The 20518-nt window shown below is 67.4% G+C and overlaps 2 protein-coding genes across 5 annotated transcripts; one reads left to right on the plus strand and one right to left on the minus strand.

Annotated features, from left to right (window-relative positions):
- Positions 1 to 1318: 1318 nt before the first annotated feature.
- On the minus strand, positions 1319 to 12206 carry FGR (FGR proto-oncogene, Src family tyrosine kinase). 3 transcript variants are annotated; one of them, XM_068417772.1, is made up of 13 exons: positions 12014 to 12206; positions 7791 to 7851; positions 7286 to 7523; positions 7101 to 7203; positions 6758 to 6856; positions 6270 to 6373; positions 6042 to 6191; positions 5284 to 5448; positions 3919 to 4098; positions 3712 to 3788; positions 3483 to 3636; positions 2321 to 2452; positions 1319 to 2113 (listed from the first exon to the last, which is right to left on the minus strand). In XM_068417772.1, exons 3-13 carry the CDS (start codon positions 7509 to 7511, stop codon positions 1905 to 1907), a joined length of 1599 nt encoding a protein of 532 aa, XP_068273873.1. In that variant the 5' UTR covers positions 7512 to 7523; positions 7791 to 7851; positions 12014 to 12206; the 3' UTR covers positions 1319 to 1904. The 3 variants fall into 3 exon arrangements, with proteins under 3 accessions (XP_068273873.1, XP_068273872.1, XP_068273871.1); XM_068417771.1 differs by lacking the exon at positions 5284 to 5448 and adding an exon at positions 4754 to 4909 and having other exon boundaries at positions 7286 to 7851; XM_068417770.1 differs by having other exon boundaries at positions 7286 to 7851.
- An 87-nt stretch (positions 12207 to 12293) lies between these two features.
- On the plus strand, positions 12294 to 20147 carry LOC137673247 (digestive cysteine proteinase 1-like). Of its 2 annotated transcripts, none has more exons than XM_068417954.1 (12): positions 12294 to 12360; positions 12744 to 12833; positions 15964 to 16023; positions 16221 to 16313; positions 16431 to 16603; positions 17261 to 17504; positions 17581 to 17776; positions 17898 to 18091; positions 18483 to 18574; positions 18661 to 18822; positions 19405 to 19594; positions 19781 to 20147. In XM_068417954.1, exons 1-12 carry the CDS (start codon positions 12345 to 12347, stop codon positions 19966 to 19968), a joined length of 1698 nt encoding a protein of 565 aa, XP_068274055.1. In that variant the 5' UTR covers positions 12294 to 12344; the 3' UTR covers positions 19969 to 20147. The 2 variants fall into 2 exon arrangements, with proteins under 2 accessions (XP_068274055.1, XP_068274056.1); XM_068417955.1 differs by having other exon boundaries at positions 12315 to 12360; positions 12703 to 12833.
- The last annotated feature ends 371 nt before the right edge of the window (positions 20148 to 20518 follow it).

A 20518-nucleotide genomic window follows, 5' to 3' on the forward strand; every position in this document is an offset into this window, starting at 1 on the left:
GCCAGGGTCTGCAGCGCCGGCCATCTGCGGTGGTCTCGCACCTGCGCCCACAGCGCGCTTGGCACCGGGTGGGCACGCGAGGTCCAGGACCCCCCGCACGGCCCGGGGCTGGCACGGCGTGGGCAGAGCAGCCAGCCAGAGCGAGCCCACCACGGGCAGGGTTTGCAGGCGGGAGCAGGGCAGGATGGTGATGGGGGTCCTGGGGAGCATTGGTGGTCCAGATCCTGCAGCCCTGGGCAGGGGACGTGGTGCTGAGCTGCCCTGGCCTCCTCTCCAGAGGATGCTGCTGCCAGGGCGCAGCTCTGTGGCGCTGAAGGAGGGGATGGGGCCACCCCAGAGCCGCCCACCCGGGGCTGGATGCGGAGCGTTGCCCTCCCCAGCACTCACAGCCCTCGAGCACCCAACCCAAGGGGTTTGGGGACATGCTAGAGGGCTTGGGGACATGCCAAGGTGTTTGGGGACGTGCTAGGGGGCTTGGGGACATGCCAAGGGTGTTGGGGACATGCTAGGGGGCTTGGGGACATGCTAGTGGGTCTGGGGACATGCAAAGGGCTTGGGGACATGCTGGGGGGTTTGGGGACATGCCAGGGGTCTTGGGGACATGCTAGGGGGTTTGGGGACATGCCAGGGGGCTTGGGGACATGCTAGGGGGTTTGGGGACATGCCAGGGGTGTTGGGGACATGACAAGAGGTTTGGGGACGTGCTAGAGGGCTTGGGGACATGCAGTGAAAATAAGCCCTGCAGCACCTTTGGGGAGGGGTCCCAGCCTCCTTCCCCCCTGCTCCCCGTCGCTCCTGGCTGGTGGCACCCCAGGGTGGGCTGGGGGGGTGCCGGGGGACGCAGGGGCTCTGCGGAGCAGAGGAGGAGGGGCAGAAGGACCCACGCTCCCCCCGCTTGTTAGAAAGGTTTTATTTCTATTTACAGGATTTTTAACAAAAATAAACACCAAGACCCCCCCCGTCCCTTTCCTCACCCCCCCCAGGACGGCCCTGCCCACCCACAGCCCTGCCCCATGGGTGCAGGGGGGGGTCTTGGCTGAGGGGAGCAGGGCTGAGGCCAAGCCTGGGACTACAAACACCCCCCTCAAAGAAAGGGGGTACCCAGGGGGGGCACCCCACCAGCTGGCGTCCCCCTCCCCACTGCCACCCCACTCACATTGTGCCCCGAGCCCCCCCCCAGCCCCATTAATGCTTGTCGCAGGGGGTTGAGCCAAGCTGCAGCCAGGACCCCCCCCCAAAGTGCTGTGGGGGTGACCCCATAGCCTGGGCCCCCCCAGGACCCCTTATCCCCCCCCAGGACCCCTTGTCACCCCCCAGGATCCCTTGTCACCCCCCAGGACCCCTTGTCACCCCCCCCCCCAGTGCAAGCACAGGTTTATGGCTTTCAGGATTTGGCCCTACTAGGAGAGGAGATAAAAGGGGGGGGGGGTCAAGGGGATCCCCCCAATTCCAGGGGTCCCTGGGGGTGAGAGGGCTGTCAGGGTGGGGGGTATAAAACCTTATAAATTAAAGATGATATAAAGAGGGGGGGGGGGGTGAGGTGACCTTCCCCGGTCAGTGCCAGGATTTGGGGGGGGGCTGAAGCCCCCCAGATGTGCAGAGCTGAGCAGGGGGAGAGGAGATTGGGCTTGGCACGGGGAGACCCCCCCCCCCCACCCCCTGAGACCTCAACTGCAGGGTAGGGGTGTCTGGGGGGGCACAATGGGGTACCCCCCCTCCTCCCCCCCCCCCCCCAAGCACTTCTCAGGTTCAAAGCTGGTGTGAAGGCAACGAGAGAGGGGCTGGGGGGGGATAAGGGGGGACTGGGGTGGGGGGGCACAGTTTTGCCCCCTCTCTGAGTCCAAACTCCTTGTGCAAAGCCCCCCCTGTTCTCCGACAGGGGTTCTGGGGGTGCCAGCGCCGGGTCACTGGTTGTCCCCCGGCTGGTACTGGGGCTCGGTGGCGGTGAAGTAGTCCTCGAGGAAGGCCTGGAGGTACTCGAAGGTGGGGCGCTCCTCGGGGTCCCGCTTCCAGCACTGCACCATCACCTCGTGCAGGGACGGGGGGCAGTTGCCCGGGCACTGCATGCGGTAGCCCCGCTCCACCTGCTCCAGTACCTCCCGGTTGTTCATCCCTATGTGGCAAAAGCCCCCCCCAAACACACCCCTCAGCAACCAGCACCCCCACGGGACAAGCCAGTGGGGAAACTGAGGCACGGGGTGCTTAGCGCTGGTGTTTCTCATGGGGAAACTGAGGCACAGGGCAAGGATTGCTGTGCTGGGGAGGGGCAGCCCCTGCACCCCGCTGCCCAGCCCGCCCCAAGGGTGCCCCTGCCCCGTACCTGGGTAGGGCACCCGCCCTTTGGTCACCAGCTCGGTCAGGAGGATGCCGAAGGACCAGACGTCCGACTTGATGGTGAACTTGCCGAAGAGCGCGGCCTCCGGGGCCGTCCACTTGATGGGGAACTTGGCACCTGCGGCGGGGCAAGGGGAGGCCGCTGGGCCACGGCCGGGGCACCCCGCTGCGCCCACACCCCGGGTACCCCACACCTGGGGTACCCCAGCACCTGGAGCACCCTGCACTGGGAGGATCCTGCGCCGGGACACCAGGCACCAGGGGCACCCAGCACCCAGGGCATCCTCTGCCTGGGGTACCCCACACATAGGGCACCCAGCACCAAGGCACCCTGCGCTAGGAGCACCCTGCACCTGGGGTATCCATCACCTGGGGCACCCACACCCTGGGGTACCCATCATCCAGGATACCCATTCCCTGGGGTACCCATCACCTGGGGCACACATCCCCTGGGACACCCATCACCCAGGGTACCCATCATCCAGGATACCATTCTCTGGGGTACCCATCACCCAGTGTACCCACCCCCTGGGGTACTCATCATCCAGGATACCCATTCCCAGGGGTACCCATCACCTGGGGCACCCTGCAACTGGGACACCCATCACTCAGGGTACACATCATCTGGGGTACCCATCACCCAGGTTACTTATTCCCTGGGGTACCCATTCCCTGGGGTACCCATCACCTGGGGCACCTATCACCCAGGGTACCCATCATCTGGGGTACCCATCACCCAGGGTACCTATTCCCTGGGGTACCCATCACCCAGGTTACCTATTCCCTGGGGTACCCATCATCAAGGGCACCCATCCCTTGGGACACCCATCACCCAGGTTACCCATTCCCTGGGGTACCCATCACCTGGGGTACCCATCACCTGGGGCACCCATCACCCAGGGTACCCATCATCTGGGGTACCCATCACCCAGGTTACCTATTCCCTGGGGTACCCATCATCAAGGGCACCCATCCCTTGGGACACCCATCACCCAGGTTACCCATTCCCTGGGGTACCCATCACCTGGGGCACCCATCGTCCAGGACACCCAGCTTTGGGGCTGACCGTGCCCAGGTCCGGGGTGGGACGCAGCACGGAGGGGCCAGGGCAGCTGTCCCCCCAGCCACGGGGCACCGCGGGGGCTCACCCTGGCGCGCCGTGTACTCGTTGTCCTCGATGAGGCGAGCGAGGCCGAAGTCGGCGATCTTGCACACCAGGTTGTCTCCCACCAGGATGTTGGCAGCGCGCAGGTCCCGGTGGATGTAGTTCATCCGCTCGATGTAGGCCATGCCCGCTGCGATCTGGGGTGGGGGGGGGCACGCAGTGAGGACCCCCTGTGATGCACCCACCCCGCCCCGTGCCAGCCTCCCCAGTACCTGGGCAGCCATGTCCACCAGCTGGGGCAGCTTCAGGTAGCGACCGTCCCCGTCCTTTAGGAAGTCCAGCAAGCTGCCTGCGGGCAGAGGGTGCCAGTCAGAGCACCCGAGAGCCAGCTGTGCCCACTCAAGGGTGTCCTGCAAGCCCCCAGCCCTGGGACCAGCTCCCTGCCCACCCTGGCCATGCCCAGGTAGGGAGAAGCTCACCCTGGCTCATGAACTCGGTGACGATGTAGATGGGCTCCTCGGACACCACGGCGTAGAGCTGCACCAGCTTGTCGTGCCGCAGGCGCTTCATGATCTGAGCCTCCTCCAGGAAAGCCTCGGGCGACATGGTGCCCGGCTTCAGCGTCTTCACCGCCACCTTCGTGGTGCCATTCCACGTGCCTGGGGCCAGGGGACATGGGGTCACCACGAGCCCAGGGGACAGTGGATCCCAGCAGGGCCAGGATGGAGGGGTGCGTGGATGGAGGGGTGCATGGGTGCGTGCTTACATGGGTGGAGGGATGGATGGATGGATGGATGGATGGATGGATGGATGGATGGATGGATGATGGAGCAAGGAAGTTAGGGCAGGTCAAGGAAGGGGCATGACATCACTGTACCCACCCATGGCATGGGGACAAGACACCCATGAGCTCATCTCCTAACTCCAACCTTACCCCATTCCCCATCCCTCCATGGGGGAGCCCATGCCAAGCTGCCAGGGGAGGTTCAGGTTGGACATTAGGAAGCATTTCTTCTCAGCAAGGGTCATTAGCCATTGGAAGGGGCTGCCCAGGGAGGTGGTGGAGTCACCATCTCTGGAGGGGTTTAAGAAAAGCCTGGACATGGCCCTTAGTGCCCTGGTCTAGTTGCCGTGGTGGTGTCAGGGCAATGGTTGGACTCAGCGATCCCAGAGGGCTCTTCCAACCTGGTCGATTCTGTGATCACCCCACAGCAGTGGGCACCACCTGGCACCCCGCAATGCTGCCTGTTGGGGCAGAACCGGCCTGCTCGTGCCCCCCGTGCCCCCTGCCCCGGCCGGCTGGGCCAGCCTTACCCATCCACACGTCTCCGAAACATCCCATGCCGAGTTTCTTGTCGAGGCTGACGGACTCCCGCGCTATCTCCCAGGCGTCCTTAGCTAAGCCCAGGGTCTGGGGCTTCACAGCGGGGCACGGGCGGGTGAGCAGATGGCACAACCCATCGTTATACTCTGCGGGGTGGGGGGGGATCGGGGTGGGGAGATGGGGGGTGCGATGGGATGAATGCAGCATGCACGCCGAGCGGGGGGAGCACGGGGCGCCGGAGGAAGAGGATGACGAAGAGGGGACCCCCCGGCCTGGTCTTGTCTCCTGCTTGTGGCCCCATCTGGAATGGGGGGGCTGCTTGCCCACGCAGGGGTGTCATGGGGCATCCTGGGGTACCCGCTGTGACGCCAAAGCAGGACATGGGACATTTCCCCGTGTCGGCAAACTGGTGTCGCTCAGGTGGACAGGCAGGTGGGAGCCCTTCCCTGGGGGGTGCCAGGCCTGGGGGTGCCCCCATCGCCCCCCCACCGCTCGCCCCAGCTTGCCCGCCTGGCCCTACCCATCCACACTTCCCCGAACTGCCCGTTGCCCAGTTTCTTGAGGAGCTGGAGGGATTCGCGAGGGATCTCCCACACGTCTTTGGTTTTGACCGAGAGGTCGGCCAGCTTGGGCGTTCCCTTCGGGCACGGCACGGCCAGGCGGCAGCACAGCCCGGCCGCCCGCTCTGCGGCACCGGGGGCGGGGGGACAGGCGTCAGCCTGGGCATGGACCCCCATGGGGACAGGGATCAGCCCGGGCACGGACCCCCATGGGGACAGGGATCAGCCTGGGCATGGACCCCCATGGGGATGGCCACCAACCTGGGCACGGACCCCCATGGGGATGGCCACCAACCTGGGCAAGGACCCCCATGGGGATGGCCACCAGCCTGGGCACAGACCCTGCCAGCCCTTTGCCCCCACCCCCTACCCCGGGCATCACCCAGGCTCTTGGGTGGTCCAGCCACCCCCAGCATGCACCCACATCAACAGGGTGCCCCCCGCTCTGCCTCCCCCAGCGATGGTCCCACACCCCCTCGGGCTGCCTGGGACCCCCCCAATCCCCCCCCCCGGCTGTGCCCGGGGAGGGGCTGATGCCCACCTACACCCAGGGGTTATTTACCTTCTCTGGGTGCTCCCTGCACCAAGGACGCAGAAGAGGGGGGGACCCTCAGGGGGTCCCCTAATGCCACCACCAGAACAGCCCCCTCCTTCTCCAGTTAAACCCAGTTAGCCCAGGCTTTCCCCACCCATCCCCGTGCCCCCCATCCCACCCTACCTATATAGTGCTGGACCAGTTGCTGGACGGTGTCGAACTGGGCGCGGGTGGTGATGTAGTAGCCCCCGTTGTCCAGTTTCCGAATCTTATAGTGCTTCACGTGGTCGCCCTTGGCCTCGTCCCAGTCCCTGATGGAGAGGGAGTAGGCGCCTGCGTGGGGGACACGGGTCAGGGTGGGGCGCGGGGTGCAGCCCCGGGTGTCCCCATCCCCGTCCCCGTCCCCGTCACCTTTCGTGGTCTCGCTCTCCCGGATGAGGAAGGTGCCCCTGCAGTTGCCGTGGCACAGGAGCTGCCGCTCCGCGTCCTTGCGCCCGATCTTCCCGAAGTACCACCTGCGGCGGGGCCGGGCTCAGCGCCGGGATGGCACCGCCGGTGGCACCCACGGGGACCCCGTGCCACGGCCCCTTGCCAGCACCGCGGCGCCGCCGGGGTGCCAACACCTGGGCTCGAGGCAGGTGGGGTGGGGGTCCTCCATCCCTGTCCCCTTCCATTCCTGTCCCCCTCCATCCCTGTCCCCTCCATCCCTGTCCTCCTCCATCCCTGTCCCCTCCATCCCTGTCCCCCTCCATCCCTGTCCCCTCCCATCCCTGTCCCCTCCATCCCTGCCCCCTCCATCCCCGTCCCCCTCCATCCCTGTCCCCTCCATCCCCGTCCCCCTCCATCCCTGTCCCCTCCATCCTCGTCCCCCTCCATCCCTGTCCCCCCCCCATACTCACTCTTCTGCCTGGATAGAGTCCACGGGGGCCACGTAGTTGCTGGGGAGGTAGCCCGTGGCACCCGAGCTCAGCGACCTGGCCTCCCACCAGTCCCCCTCCCTGGGGACAGAGGACCGGAGAGTGAGGAGGAGGGACAGACGGACAGACCTGGCACCTCCTCTGCACCCCCAGACCCAGCTCTCCCCCACCACCGAGGACACCCAACTCATGACACGTGTGGCCTCGGCTCTCTTGCGGGCACCCAGCAATGAGGCAGAGTTGGGTCCCCAGCCCGGGTACCCGTGGCACAGAGGCACCTCCCCGGGGTGGCACGGGGACACTGGGGGGGTTTGGGGGGGCTCACGTGTTGTTGATGATGTGGAACTTCTCCCCTTTGTGGAAGCTCAGGTCATCCTCCGTCCTCGCCTCGTAGTCGTACAGGGCAACGAAGAGCGTCACGCCGCCGCCTGCGGCACGCGGAGGGCACCACGGTGAGACCCCCCTGGGTCCACCCCCAACACCCCCACCCCGGTACCCCCCCACACTGACCTGTGATGCCCCCGCTCCGCAGCGGCAGCGTGTTGGCAGCGAAGCCCCCCGGCCCCGCGCCGGACGGCGCCGAGGGCACGTGGAAGTTGTTGAAGTCGGGGATGCGGGTGAAGACGGTGCCCGGTTGCGTGGGGTCGGGGTCGTACTGGGAGCTGGGGGGCGGCCCCACGTCCCCCCCCGCCTGCCCTTTGCCGGACCCCTTCTCTTTGCAGTGCACGCAGCCCATCGTGGGCACGGCCTGGGGGAGGACAGAGGGACCCTGAGCCACCCCCGGCTCCGTTAGAGGCACTGGGGTGCCCCCTGCCCACCCCACCCCAGCCCTCGGAGGAGTGGGGTCCTGCCACCCCCCCGGCACAGCACGCTGGGTGCCTGTGGGGTGACGTGGGGACACCAGGGTCCCAGTGGGCACTGCCATGGGGCTGCGAGGGGGGCAGTGCTGCCCCGGGGGCACCCCGCATCACCCCTGGCACCCACGGGGGCTCTCGTTCACGGCGACCCCACTCACTGCGACCGCTCCGCGGGTCACTTCAGCTGCTCCATGTCACCTCCGGGAGGAGAAGAGGCACCTGTGGGCATGGGGAGGGCATCAGGCGGAGGGCGAGAGCCCCGTCACGGGCTGTAACACCCCGAAAAAGGCTGAAACACCCCTTCATGGGCTATAACACCCCTGCATGGGCTGCAACACCCCTGCATGGGCTGCAACACCCCTGCATGGGCTGCAACACCCTGCCAAGGGCTGTAACACCCCACAAAGGGCTGTAGCACCCTCTGAGGGCTGCAAGACCCCTCCATGGGCTGTAACACCCCTGCATGGGCTACAACACCCCTCCATGGGCTGTAACACCCCTGCATGGGCTACAACACCCCTCTGAGGGCTGCAACACCCCTGCACAGGGTGCAACAACCCTGCACAGGCTGCAACACCCTGCCAAGGGCTCAAACACTCCTGCCATGGGCTGCAACACCCCTTCATGGGCTGCAACACCCCTCCAAGGGCTGAAACCCCTCTGCCACAGGCTACAACACCCCTCCAAAGGCTGCAACACCCCTGCCAAGGGCTGAAACAGCCCTGTACGGGCTGTAACACCCCTGCACAGGCTGTATCACCCCTCCAAGTGCTGAAACACCCCTGCCAAGGGTGCAACATCTCTGCCATGGGCTGCAATACCCTTGCACAGGCTGTAACACCCCTGCCATGGGCTGTAACACTCCTCCATGGGCTGTAACACCCCTCCGAGGGCTGCAACACCCCGCCAAGGGCTGCAGTACCCCTGCACGCATTGCAACACCCCTGCCATGGGCTTAGAACCCCCTCCAAGGGCTGTAACCCCCCTGCACAGGCTGTAACACCTCTGCAATACCTCTGCACAGGCTGCAACACCCCGTCAAGGGCTGCAACACCCCTGTACGGGCTGAAACCACATCCTGGAGCCGTTTTTTTATCCCACTGTGCCCTCACCAAACCCATCACCTCCCTCCAAGGAGGAGACACTTCCCCCGGCTGCCCCACGGCTGGAGGGAGCCAGGCTGGGTGGAAAGGAGCCCTCCAAGTGTCCCCGTCCCTGTCCCCGTCCCCTCGGCCAGGCAGGGGAACTGGTGTCTTGGGGGAGGAAGGGCAGAGGAGGAGGAGGAGGGGAGGGGACCTCTGCCACCATGGCTGCGAGGAGGCATTTCTGTCCCCAGCCCTGTCACCTCCCCGAGGTGACAGCCACCCAACTCGCACCAGTCTGCCCAGTTTGGACTGGGCAGAGCTTTCCGGTTAAGGGCGATAGGGCAGAGCCCGAGCTGGTGCGGTGGCTGTGGCAGCCACGTCCTGTCCCCTGTGCCGCGGGGAGGGGGACAGAGGTTTGGGGCAGAGGGGACGGAGGTTTTGGGGCAGAGGAGCTGGTTTTCCCCCACCACGGGGTGGGAAGGGCCCCGCTCTCCCCCTCCCACCTCCGCTTTCGACACCAGCGGTGTGGCAAGGCCGCGGCCAGCGCGGATGTTGCCACAGGGGCTGGTCGGGGGGTTTATTTCTGCTGACAATAATTTCAGCCGACGAATGTCCCCGGTTCCCAGAACCCCCCCGGGTGGGGATCACCCGCCCCGCTGCCGGCACCGCGCTCAGAAACTTCCCGTTTCGGTGAATTCGGGTGCCAAGCGGGTCCCTGCCACCTCCCTCCCACCAGAACTGTCCCCTCGCGTCGTGCTCGGGGAGGGGACGCAGGTGGCCCCGCGTCCTCTGGCTCCGCGCTGGTGTCTGGCCCCGGCTCTGCCGAAAAGGAGCCGCTCAGAGCCCGGGAGCAGATGGCAACCGAGCCCTTCCCACACCGGCCCCACCGGCACCGGCCGAGCTGCCAGCTCCCACCCCGCGCTGAGATCCGGCCAACTCGTCACCCCCCGCCGCTGTCCCCCGCCTCGCCGGGCACCATCTGCTCCCCAACGCCCCCCGGGACGTGGGGCAGCTCAGCCCCATCCTCAGCCCCGAGCCGGAGCGCGATGTCCCCACGCACACCGGTGTCACCCCGTGTGTCACCCCTCGGGGATCGCCCCCATCCCTCTCTGATGGAGGGGTCAGGGTCTGGGGGGGATGGAGCAGCACAGGGGGCTGCTGGTGCCATGGGGACAAGGTAGGGTGGCATTTGCCAGGAGGAAGGTGGGCACCCAGGGGAGCAGCTGACACAGGAACCCGGCCAGCACCTTCACAGCGGGAGGGCAAGGAAGAGGTTGGTGGCCACCAAGGGAGGAAGAGGATGGTGGCCACCAAGGGGAACCTCAGGGCTGGCAGGATCCCAGGCCATGGGGACGGTGGCAGCTGGGGGGGCCGGGCAGGGACCGCAGCGGGGCTGAGCAGTGGCTGCGGCCCCTCGGGTGCCCTGTGCCCCCCGCCATGCCTCGTCCCCTCACCCTACCCCTGCATCCCCCGTCCTTCGCGTGTGGCCCGGCACCCGGGTGGCTCTCACCGCCCTGCCACCACCTCCCTGGGGGAAGAGGAACCGACACTGCCACACAGCCCAGCCCGCAGCCCGCCATCGCCCCACGGCCCCAGACCCCCCGGTCCCGGGGGAAACTGAGGCACGACACAGTGCGGGAGGAGAAAGTGTCTCATTTAGGTGGCTCCTTAGGACACACGGCCCTGAGCCGTGTCCCCATCCATGCCCAGGACCCCCCCAGACCCGGGGAGGGGACAAGAAGCCATCTCCACCACCCGCTCCTCAGCCCGGCATGGTGGCAGATGGTGTCCCTGCTCCTGCCCCGCTGCCACCAGCCCCAAGACCAGCCCTGCCACCGTGGGGCAGAGCCCTGCCCCTGCTCCAGTCCTCCCAGTTCACCCAGTGCCTGGCGAGTCCCCTGCAGCTCCCAGCAGCCCCCAGCAGCTTCTGGCCCAGCTCAGCCAGGGTGGGAGCAGGTTCCTGAGGACAAGAGGGTGCAAGGAGGGGCAGGGAGGGTCCTGCCACAGCCACAGACCCCCACCACGAGCGAGTGACCACGGGAGACACTGGTGGAGGCGGCAGGGTGGGATGTAACATCCCACCAGGAACACGCAGAGGGGGTCACAGCAAGAGGATCCCCCGAGTGTGGGTCTCCCGGCGGGGTGTCCCACCCTGGTTGGGGCACGTAGTGGGCTGGAAGCCCTGGCTGTACCCGTTGGTGGCACGGTGGTGGCACGGTGATATCTCCGGGCACCCTCCAGCAATGGTGCCCACAAGATGGCCAGGCAACCCCTTCAAAGGGGGTTCAAGGGGGCTGCTGGCCCCCAAATCAGCCATGGTCCAGCCAGCCACGGAGCATCGCCCCTGTGCCAGCCCCAGGAGGTGACAATACCCCCAAGTGTCACCCTGGGGCAGAAGAAGAAGGACTCACCACCCCCCAAAACCATCTGCCCCCCACAAACCCACCCGCCAGCGGCCAGGCGCAGGGCAGGGGGTGTCCCCTCACCCCCACCCTGACCCTGCGAGGAGATGCCCAGGGCGGAGGGACCCCCGCAGCCCTCCTGGTCCCGGCGCTGGCCCGGAGAGCAGGATTTCCGCTGGAAGAGGAGCAATTCCCGGATCCGAGGGGCTGCGGGGCGGAGGGGGCGGCCAGGGCCCCAAGTACAATGTCCCGGGAGGAGGGAATTGTGCAGGGCAGGAAGCGGCGGGTTCCTGCCCCTCCTCGGGACACACCAAGGAGTGGGGACAGGGCAGAGCTGGGGCGGGGGGGGAGCAGGGCCTGACCCCCCACAGCCACCCCCAGCCCTGGCATCGCCCCGCGAGCGCTCGGTGGGGTGACACGCCATGGGGGGCACCTGCTCGACCCCCCCCACCATCCCGGTGTCCCCCGGGGGGGCTGTGACCTGCCCCTGCCCCAGCGCTGGGGGCCAAGGCACCAGTTATCTCCACAGCCTCCCCAGTGCCATGTCACCCCCCATGAGTGCCAGGAGGGCGAGCTGGGGCTGGGGGCTGCCCCCAGCCCTCCCCACGCTGGGGCCGTGGGCTGCTGCCCCCCAGGACGGGGAGGATGGGGGTCTCCTGCCCCCCCAGGCTCATTGAAGAGGCTGGCATTGCCCAGAGGGGACCCCCCCCACGAGGAGCACAGGACCCTCCATCCCCACAGCTCAGTGCCCCATCCCTCCCCGCACCCAGAGCCACCCCACGCATGGGGGGGCAGCTCCCAGCATCCCCCCAGCACACAGCAAGGGGATTGCAAGACCCCCCCCCCCCATTCCAGGGGGCAGATACCCCCCCCACCCCACACAGCCCCTCTTACCGTCAGCCCTCCTGCTCCGGCTCGCATGGACCCCCACGGACCCCCCGCTCCCACGCTGCCGAGGACTGGGGGGCCACCGCCGCCCCCCGACCCGCCCGGGGTACCAAAGTGGGTGCCAGGGCAGGGTGGGGACAAGGCGGGTGCCGCAGGGGGAGCGGGAGCGCCCGTGCCTGTGTCTCCCCCGTCTCTTCGGTGGCTCTCGCAGCTGAGCAGGAGCTTCCCCTCCCCTCACCCCCCCTTTCCTCCCAGCGCTCCCAGCAATGGTGCGTTGGACCAGTCAGCCCAGCTGGGGTGGCTGCGGGGTCACCCCCCAGGATTGCTCGCCGAGGCCATGGAGGTGGCACCAGGTTGGCATCAGGGGGTCCCCGGTCCCCAGTGGCACGGGGGGACGCTGCCACGGGTCCCCCCAGGGTGGGATTTATGGGGTGTGCGTGGGGGCGGGTGGCCCTGGGGGATCCAGAGCCTGGCATCGCCCCCCCGAGCCCCCATCCCCGGGCAGGGGACAGCACAGGGGGCTGTGACCTGCGAGGGGCAGGAGCAAGGTGACCCTCCGATGGCAGCCACCGTCCTCCCGGCACGGCTCTGCTGGGACAGGGGGACCTTGGGGCAGGGCAGAGGTGGGGAGGGGGCGAGCAGCTGGTGGCCACAGCTTGGGACTGTGTTTGGGGGGGTCCCGTGTGTCCCCCCAGGTCACCTCAAGCAGTTGCTGTGGCCGTCGATAATCCACCAGGTACCGGACCCCGCGCTTATCCTTGTCCAGATAAAGCTGCTGGTGGGACGATGCCAGGATTTGACTTTGGTGACACCGACCCACAGACTGGTGAGCCCTGGGAGAGGGGTGAGACCCCCTGCACCCTGCCTGAGCCCCCCGCACCCTGCCTGAGCCCCCCCAGCACCCTGAGCCCCCCCACACCCTGCCTGTGCTCCCAAGCCCAGGGTGCTGGGGCACCCACCCTGCCGAGAGCACCTCAAGCTTTCAGCACCCTTGACCCCCGGATCCAGGGGGTCTCGGTGGGGGTCCCTCACTGGGGGAGCCCCCCCGTGCAAATCTGGGCTGCGGGGTGGCCTCCCCTCCAAAGCAAAACCTCCCTGCCTGGAAACACCCTCCCCAGCACCACCCAGGCCTCATCCTGCACAGCCCCCCTGCCCACCCCCCCCACCGTCCTGCTGCAGGGGACAGTGGCAGCGAGGGGACATTGTTGTGTCCCCCCCGCCGCGGGGGTGACGATGCACGGGGAGGGCAGGGGGCTGTGGTCCTGATCCCGCCCTGGTCACATCCTGGCTCAGCCACCCCCCAGGCTGGGTCGCATGCTGGTGGGTGGGGGTCCTTCCCCACCTCCCCGGAGCCTTCCTCCTCCTTCTCCTCCTCACCCTGCGGTTACCCCTCGCAGCTGACCGCTTTCCTGTGTGATGCTGAGTCCAGCTCTGGTGGTTCCTGTTCTCACAGGGTGGGGGGGGGACAGGGCTGGCAGAAGTCATGGGTCCCCACCAGGACAACGACCTGTCCCCTGGGCTGATGCCGCACTCGCCTTGTCCCTCCCCAACTCATCCTGGGGACGGTGTGGGTCACAGCCCCCCTTTAGTCCTGGCTTTGAGGGTTTTGGGGCTCTCCTGGCTTGCTGGGTGGGTTATTCAGGCCCCACTGGGGCTGGAGCCAGCCCTGCCAGCATCCCCGGGAGGGGACAGGGCACAGCAGGGACAGTCCCAGGTGCTTCTGGTTGGCTTCAGCCCCAGGGAGGGCCCTCGCCCTCCGCCTTGAAAAGAGCTGCCAGAGCCCCCCCATCCCTCCCCCAGCTGCCCACACCCCAACAGGGTGCTGTGGCACAGGGCAGGTGCGGGCACCACAGAGGGGACAGGGCAGGTCTGGGGGTGTCAGAGGTGCTGAGCACCCCTGGGAGCAGGCAGCATGCGGAGGGGTGAGTCTGGCAAAGCGTGGGGAGAGGGGCTGCCATGGGGACCCCCATCCCTGGGGGTCACTGCCTGGCATGAGGAGGAGGGGGATGCCTTTCAGCCCAGCTGCCACCCCGTGCCTCAGTTTCCCTCCTTGCAGTCAGCGAGGCCAAGCAGCAATGGGTGACATGCACCTCTGCCCAAACCGGGGGGCTGGGGGGGCTCAGCCTGTCTCCTCGGGGCTGGCTGTGGGGTGCCCACGTTCCTCTGAGCCCTCCTTCCCTTCCAGCCCCCCAGTAAAGGATTCCCAGTGTTCCCAGTTTGGCTTGTTAACACCGAGCCGCTCCCAGCCCTGGCCCCCTGATAGGGCACTGCCTCCTGCCCATCACCCTGGCATCAGGGCTGCCTGGTGAAGACCTCCCTGGGGGGGCTCCCCCCTTGCACCCCCTGCACAAGGGGGGACGCACAGCCCCAAGCACACCATTGCCCCCCCCCCAGGTTGTGGGGACCCCCCCACCCTGCTGCTCATGGGGGGCTCATCCTGCCCGTCCCCCCGCAGCAGCCGGCATTGCCCCATCGCCCTCCGCTTGCCCCGCCGAGCACCCCGGGGTGCCCAGCACCCCGCCACGCACCACATGATGCCGGGTCCTGCCCTCCTCCGGGGAGGGCCCCAGCTCCTGCGCCGGCTCTGACGGGTTTCACCGCCGCCGGCTCCGGATCAGAGGGCGAGAGCTGGTGCTGGGCGAGCTGGTGCTGGGCGAGGATGGGGGCTCTGCGCTGGCTCGTGGCCTCTGTGCTCTGCGTCGCCGTCCAGGGTGAGTCTGTCCCCCATGGCACTGTCCCTGCTGGGGACGGCCAGGGGTTGGAGAGACCCTGGGGCTGATGGCTGGGGACACCCTGGGGCCAGGGGCTGGGGACACCGTGGGGCTGGGATCTGGGGACACCCAGGGGACAGGGGCTGGGGACACCCTGGGTGTGGGAGCTGGGGACACCCACGGGATGGGGACAGGGACACCCAGGGGCTGGGATCTCGGGACACCCAGGGGACACGGGCTGGGGGCTGAGGACACCCAGGAGACTGGGACACCATGGGGCTGGGATCTGGGGACACCCAGGGGACACCCAGGGGAGAGGGGCTGGGGACACCCTGGGGCTGGGATCTGGGGACATCCAGGGGCTGGGGACACCCAGGGGTCAGGAGCTGGGAACACTCAGGGGACAGGGGCTGGGGACACCCAGGCAGGTGTCGCCTCCCCGCCGTTGCCGGGCCCGGGGCAGGCAGGCTGGGGAAGTCATTTCTTGCTTGTTGGGTCCCCAAATTTGCAGTTCCCCCAAGTCACAGGAGAGGTGGGGTGGGGTGGCAAAGAGGGGGGGGTCATGTCTGAAGGGCACCCGAGCCCTTCCCTGGCTTTGCTGCCCCCAGGGCAGCCTGGCAGGTTGTCACCAGAAGCAGCAGGAGGGGACTGGGGTGGCAGGGAGGGGACCGTGCCCCCATAGGACCCCTTTGCCGGGTGGGGCTGTGGGGCTGCTGGAGCCATCGCTGCTCCTCCCGCCCCGTCTGTGGGTGCGATGGGCACCCATGGGACAGCCTGGGGTGCAGGCAGTGGGGTGGCGGGTCCCTGCCTGCCCCGGTTTGTGGGTGCTGCGGGCGTGCTGGCGTGGGGTTGCACAAGCTGGAGTCCGCAGGGACGTTGGGGAGGTCACCGGGACCTGCCAGGCAGGACCAGCCGGCTCCCTGGCACCCCTCACCCATGCCCTGCTGGTTGGGGAACAGCGTGGCTGTGTCCCCTCCTTGGAAACATCAGCCAAAGCCACGGCCACCAGCCCTGGGGGTGACAGTGACTCCCAGGGGAACATCACCTGGGGACGTGACATCGTAGGGCTCGCTCCGGCGTGGCGGCAGGTCGTGGCATGGTGCTGACCCCGGATCTGGCCCTGGGAGGGTGTCAGTGCATGGGTGCCACCTGGCTCGGGCACCCTCCTGCCCCAACCGCCCCGTCCCCAGCTCGGCCATGGCAGGGGACAGCCCCCGCTCACCCCTGTCCCTCTCTGCCCTCCAGGACAGGACCAGGGGCTCTCCCGCTCACCCCCCCAGTTCGGCTCCATCTACCACGTCCGAGGTAATGGGACCCCGCAGAGCCTTTTGCCATCCCAGTGCCAAACTGGGGCAGGTTCCCGCAGCCCGGTGCCTCTCCCTGACCTGGCACCCATGGGGACGGCAGCTTGGTCGGCTTTGGGTGCTGGGGGGGCTCGGGGAGGGATGTCGGGGTGCTGAGGCCACGGGGCTGACCCATGTCCTGCGCCGGGGGCCTCGCAGGTGTCATCAACCTGCCCTACGCCGAGATCGAGGAGCCCTTCGAAGCCTGGTACAACCTGACGGGGAACAAGAGCCGCATCCAGTACTACGGGGGTAAGCAGGCGGGCACCCACCTGCTCCGCGCTCTGCCCGTCCTGTGCCCGCCCCATCCCAAAGGGGAGGATGCAGGCAGGCCCACCGTGCCTCAGTTTCCCCTTCCCGCTGGCACAGGGCAGGTGATCACCTACCAGCTGGCGGGGGTGAAGCCTTATGGGATGAGGTACAAAATCACCCCGGAGACCACCGAGAAGGAGGTGAACGCCAGGAGATGCTTCGAGCTGCCCGGCTCCGCGGAGGACGTGGTGAGGGCTCAGAGCGTCTTCCCCAGCATCAACGGCTTCAAGGTGAGAAACGCTGGAGCCTGGATCCCACCTGGAGCATCTCCTGATGGCAGGGGGCAGCTGGGGGTGCTCCTCGCCACGCTGGGGGGTGCGGGGTGCTGGGACAGGCCAAGACGTGCCCCCGCGCCCCGGGGCGCAGGGAGGGTCATTCTCCACCTGGATCGGGGCCGGACTCGCGGCTCCTTTCCCAACCCCAGCAGCCGTGTTGGGACGTGTCGCAGCCCACATGGGATGGGGTTTGTTTTGGGATGGCTCGGGCAAGTCGGTGCACGGCGGCTCAGCACCTGCCGGCCCCGGGCTCCGGCGGGGCTGGGCGCAGCAGGATGGGTGCCACGAGTGAGCGGTGGGGACAGCAAGGTGTCACCGAGCCGGACACGTGCCTGCGGGGCGAGAGCTTGGAAACACACGGGGAAAACCCGGAGCCTTTTGGAGGGGGGGTGCAGCCAGGGCCCCCCGCTATGGGTGCACAGCGGGGTGTCCCCTGGGCACCGCTGAGCCGGACAAGGGGTCTGTCCTGTGTGGCACCCCAAATCCTTGTCCCGCTGGATCCAGCCCGGTGCGGGGTGGTGCCAGGGGCTGTAACGGGGTCCTGCGAAGGCGCTGGGTGGGCAAGAGGTGACACGGGGTCCCCACCCCTCCCTGATGCCATCCCCCCCCCAGTTCATGCGGGAGGAGTACTACCAGGGCCGGTACTGCGCCGTCTGGCAGAACGTCACCCGTTGGGCGCAGAAGAAGAACGTCTACACGCTGTGGGTGACCAACTCCAGCTGCGGGGTGGCCCCCGTCCACTACGAGATGCGGGGCTACAACAGCCTGCTGGGCTCCCACTACGACAAGTACGAGATCTCCTACACCGACTTCGACAACAGCTTCCCCCCCTCCATCTTCGACCTCCCCGTCAACGGTGAGTCGCGTCGGGACCCCCCCACCCATCCCACCCACGGGGCACAGGCTCATGGCATCCCTTTGGTGCTCCCCAGAGACGAAGAAGTGCGGGGTGCTGCCGGGGAGCGCGGCGGAGCACCGGGTGCTGGCGAACCCCATGGAGGACCTGGTGGGACGGCACCAGCCTTGGGCCCATGAGGTTTTCCACCACTACCGGCGGCGGCTGGGCCGGCGGTACGGCTCGGCGCGGGAGCTGGAGCACAGGCAGAGCATCTTCGTGCACAACATGAGGTACGAGCCCATGGCGGGGGGGGGATGCTGACCCCATCCCCAGGGGTGCTCCCCATCGCTGGGGTCTGCGCCTCTGCTGCGGTGGGAGGTGGCACCGATGTCACCCCCGTCGCCACGGCAGGTTTGTGCACTCGAGGAACCGCGCCGCCCTCTCCTACACGCTGGCGCTGAACCACCTCGCCGACCGCACGCCCCAGGAACTGGCCGCCCTGCGGGGCCGGCGCCACAGCGGGGCTCCCAACACCGGGCAGCCCTTCCCCACCGAGCTCTACGCCGGCCTCATCCTGCCCGAGAGCCTCGACTGGCGCATGTACGGTAGGTGTGGGGTCAGGGGGACAAGGGGGGTCTCATCAGCTGAGATGCAGAGGGTGGGAGCCCAACGGAGCCACCGCGCTGTCCCCTGGGACCCGCATCCCCCTGCGGGCCCCACTTGGCCCTTGTTCACTCTGGAGCCCCAGATGTTGCAGTGGTGCCACATCTGGTTTCCCCTCATGTCCCCATCAGCTGGGAGCGACACCCCCAGAGCTTGTCCCAACCCGGGTGTCCCGCAGGTTTGCTGGTGCGTTCACCCCCAATTAGCACCAAGCCCTGGCTGCGCTGCCTCTGAGAGCACAGAGAGTCCCCACCTCCTGCCTCAGTTTCCCTCCCACCTGCCCTCACCCCCCGGTGCCACCCCAGCCTCTCACCCCCACCCCGCTGTCCCCAGGCGCCGTCACCCCCGTGAAGGACCAGGCCGTCTGCGGGTCCTGCTGGAGCTTCGCTACGACGGGCGCGATGGAGGGTGCCCTGTTCCTCAAGGTGAGAGCGGGGCCGTGCCCCACGGGGATGGCCGGGGTGCCTGGAGGGTGCCTGTCCCTATCCCCACAGCGTGTCCCCCCCCGCAGACCGGCGTGCTGACCCCCCTGTCCCAACAAGTCCTCATCGACTGCTCCTGGGGCTTCGGGAACTACGCCTGCGATGGGGGCGAGGAGTGGCGAGCCTACGAGTGGATCAAGAAACATGGTGGCATCTCCAGCACCGAGTCCTACGGCACCTACAAGGGACAGGTGAGGGTGGCCCCGTGTCCCTGTCGGGGTCCCCCAGGTCTTGGGATGTCCACCCCCCACCCTGAGCCTGGCTTTAAAGTCATGGTGGGGCGACCAGGATGGGTCAGGGGTGCTGACAGGCTCTGGAGATGGGGACATCACCTCGTCCCCGAGGCACCGCAGTGGCTCTGGTTCAAAGCACGGTCCCAAGCCAAGCCCCAGGGCTCAGCCGGGCGGTTTCATCACCGCGTGCCTCAGTTTCTCTTCTTGCAAAACCCAGGGACGGGGCTCCTCCACCCATGGGTGGTGCCGTGGGTCGCTCCGTACCCTGGGGCTGCCCAGGGACAGGGACTTGGCTGCCAGACGCAGGCAACAGCCCCCCCAGGGCTCTGGGTGCTGAGACAACGCTGGGAAAATGTCCCCACCATGGGGGCAAGGGGGGACAGAGGGACCAGAGGCAGGAGGCTGTCACAGCCCGAGTCCCACATCACTCCCTGCACCAGAGCAGAGCTCCACGGGGGCAGCCACGGTGGGCAGGGTCCCAGCGAGGGGGGACCTGGGGGGCTCCAGATGACGCGGTGTCCCCCCCTCTGGGTGCCGCAGAACGGCTTGTGCCACTACAACCAGTCTGAGATGCTGGCCAAGATCACGGGCTACGTCAACGTCACCTCGGGCAACATCACGGCGGTCAAAGCCGCCATCTACAAGCATGGCCCCGTGGCCGTCAGCATCGACGCCTCGCACAGGACCTTCTCCTTCTACTCCAACGGCATCTACTATGAGCCCAAGTGCGGTGAGTCGGGTGGGGCACGGGAGGAGCTGGGTGCCCAGGGAGATGCCAGGACACCCGGGATGTCCTCCTTGTTGTTGAGCATCTTGGGTGGAAGAGGGAACTGGTCCTGCAGCCGTGGGGCCAGGGACGCTCTCCAGGGCCAGGGACGCTCTCCAGACAAGCCATCTCCCATGTCATCCCCTGCAGCGAACGTGCCCGGAGCGCTGGACCACGCGGTGCTGGCCGTGGGCTACGGGGTCCTGCAAGGAGAAACCTACTGGCTCATCAAGAACTCCTGGTCCACGTACTGGGGCAACGACGGCTACATCCTCATGGCCATGAAGGAGAACAACTGTGGCGTGGCCACCGAAGCAACCTACCCCATCCTGGCCTGAGCCACCTCGGGGCTCTGCAGGGAGAGCCCTTGGTGATGCTCTCGGCATCCATCCTTGGATGGGCCCCCTTGGTGTGACACGTCACACTGGGGACACTGGGACAGGACCATGGGGTGCTGGTCACGGGGCTGGGTGGGGGACCCAGCTGGGACTTTGCCAATAAAGACCCTGGGAAAATACAGGAGGGATTGAATCGCTGCCCACCCCAGTGCCCAGTGTGGGACTCATCTGTCCCCTGCACAGGTCGCTGTCCCCACGCTTGTTTTCCCTGTCCCACAGGGTGCCAGGGGCCTTCTGAGGAGGGGACAGGACGTGTCTCGCAGAGCCAGCTGGCTCTGGCAGCCAGTCCCAGACACCCGGGGCGAGGGGAGCGGCTTCTCCAGCCCCGTTGGAGCACAAACAACCCCAGGGATTTCTGCTGAGATGAGACATTCCTGGCGGGGGGTGGCGGGGAGGGGGGCGAAGGCATCACCCTCTGTCCCACTGCCCGTGTCCCTGTTGTGGCTACGGGTAGGGCTGTCACCGGCGAGTTTGCTGATGCCCCTTCTCC

Source organism: Nyctibius grandis, chromosome 24 (genome assembly GCF_013368605.1).
Source record: "Nyctibius grandis isolate bNycGra1 chromosome 24, bNycGra1.pri, whole genome shotgun sequence".
Classification (NCBI taxonomy): Eukaryota; Metazoa; Chordata; class Aves; order Nyctibiiformes; family Nyctibiidae; genus Nyctibius; species Nyctibius grandis.

Excerpts from the sequence above, each read along its gene's own strand:
- FGR (XM_068417770.1), bottom strand. The coding sequence starts at position 7,700 with ATGGCAGTGCCCACTGGGACCCTGGTGTCCCCACGTCACCCCACAGGC. Across the intron at positions 4,099-5,283 it reads GTTCGGGGAAGTGTGGATGG|GCACGTGGAATGGCACCACG; the intron begins GTAGGGCCAGGC and ends CCCTGGCCCCAG. Across the intron at positions 2,453-3,482 it reads CGAGTACACGGCGCGCCAGG|GTGCCAAGTTCCCCATCAAG; the intron begins GTGAGCCCCCGC and ends GCCCCGCCGCAG.
- LOC137673247 (XM_068417954.1), top strand. Across the intron at positions 16,024-16,220 it reads CTCCATCTACCACGTCCGAG|GTGTCATCAACCTGCCCTAC; the intron begins GTAATGGGACCC and ends GGGGCCTCGCAG. Across the intron at positions 16,314-16,430 it reads CCGCATCCAGTACTACGGGG|GGCAGGTGATCACCTACCAG; the intron begins GTAAGCAGGCGG and ends CCGCTGGCACAG.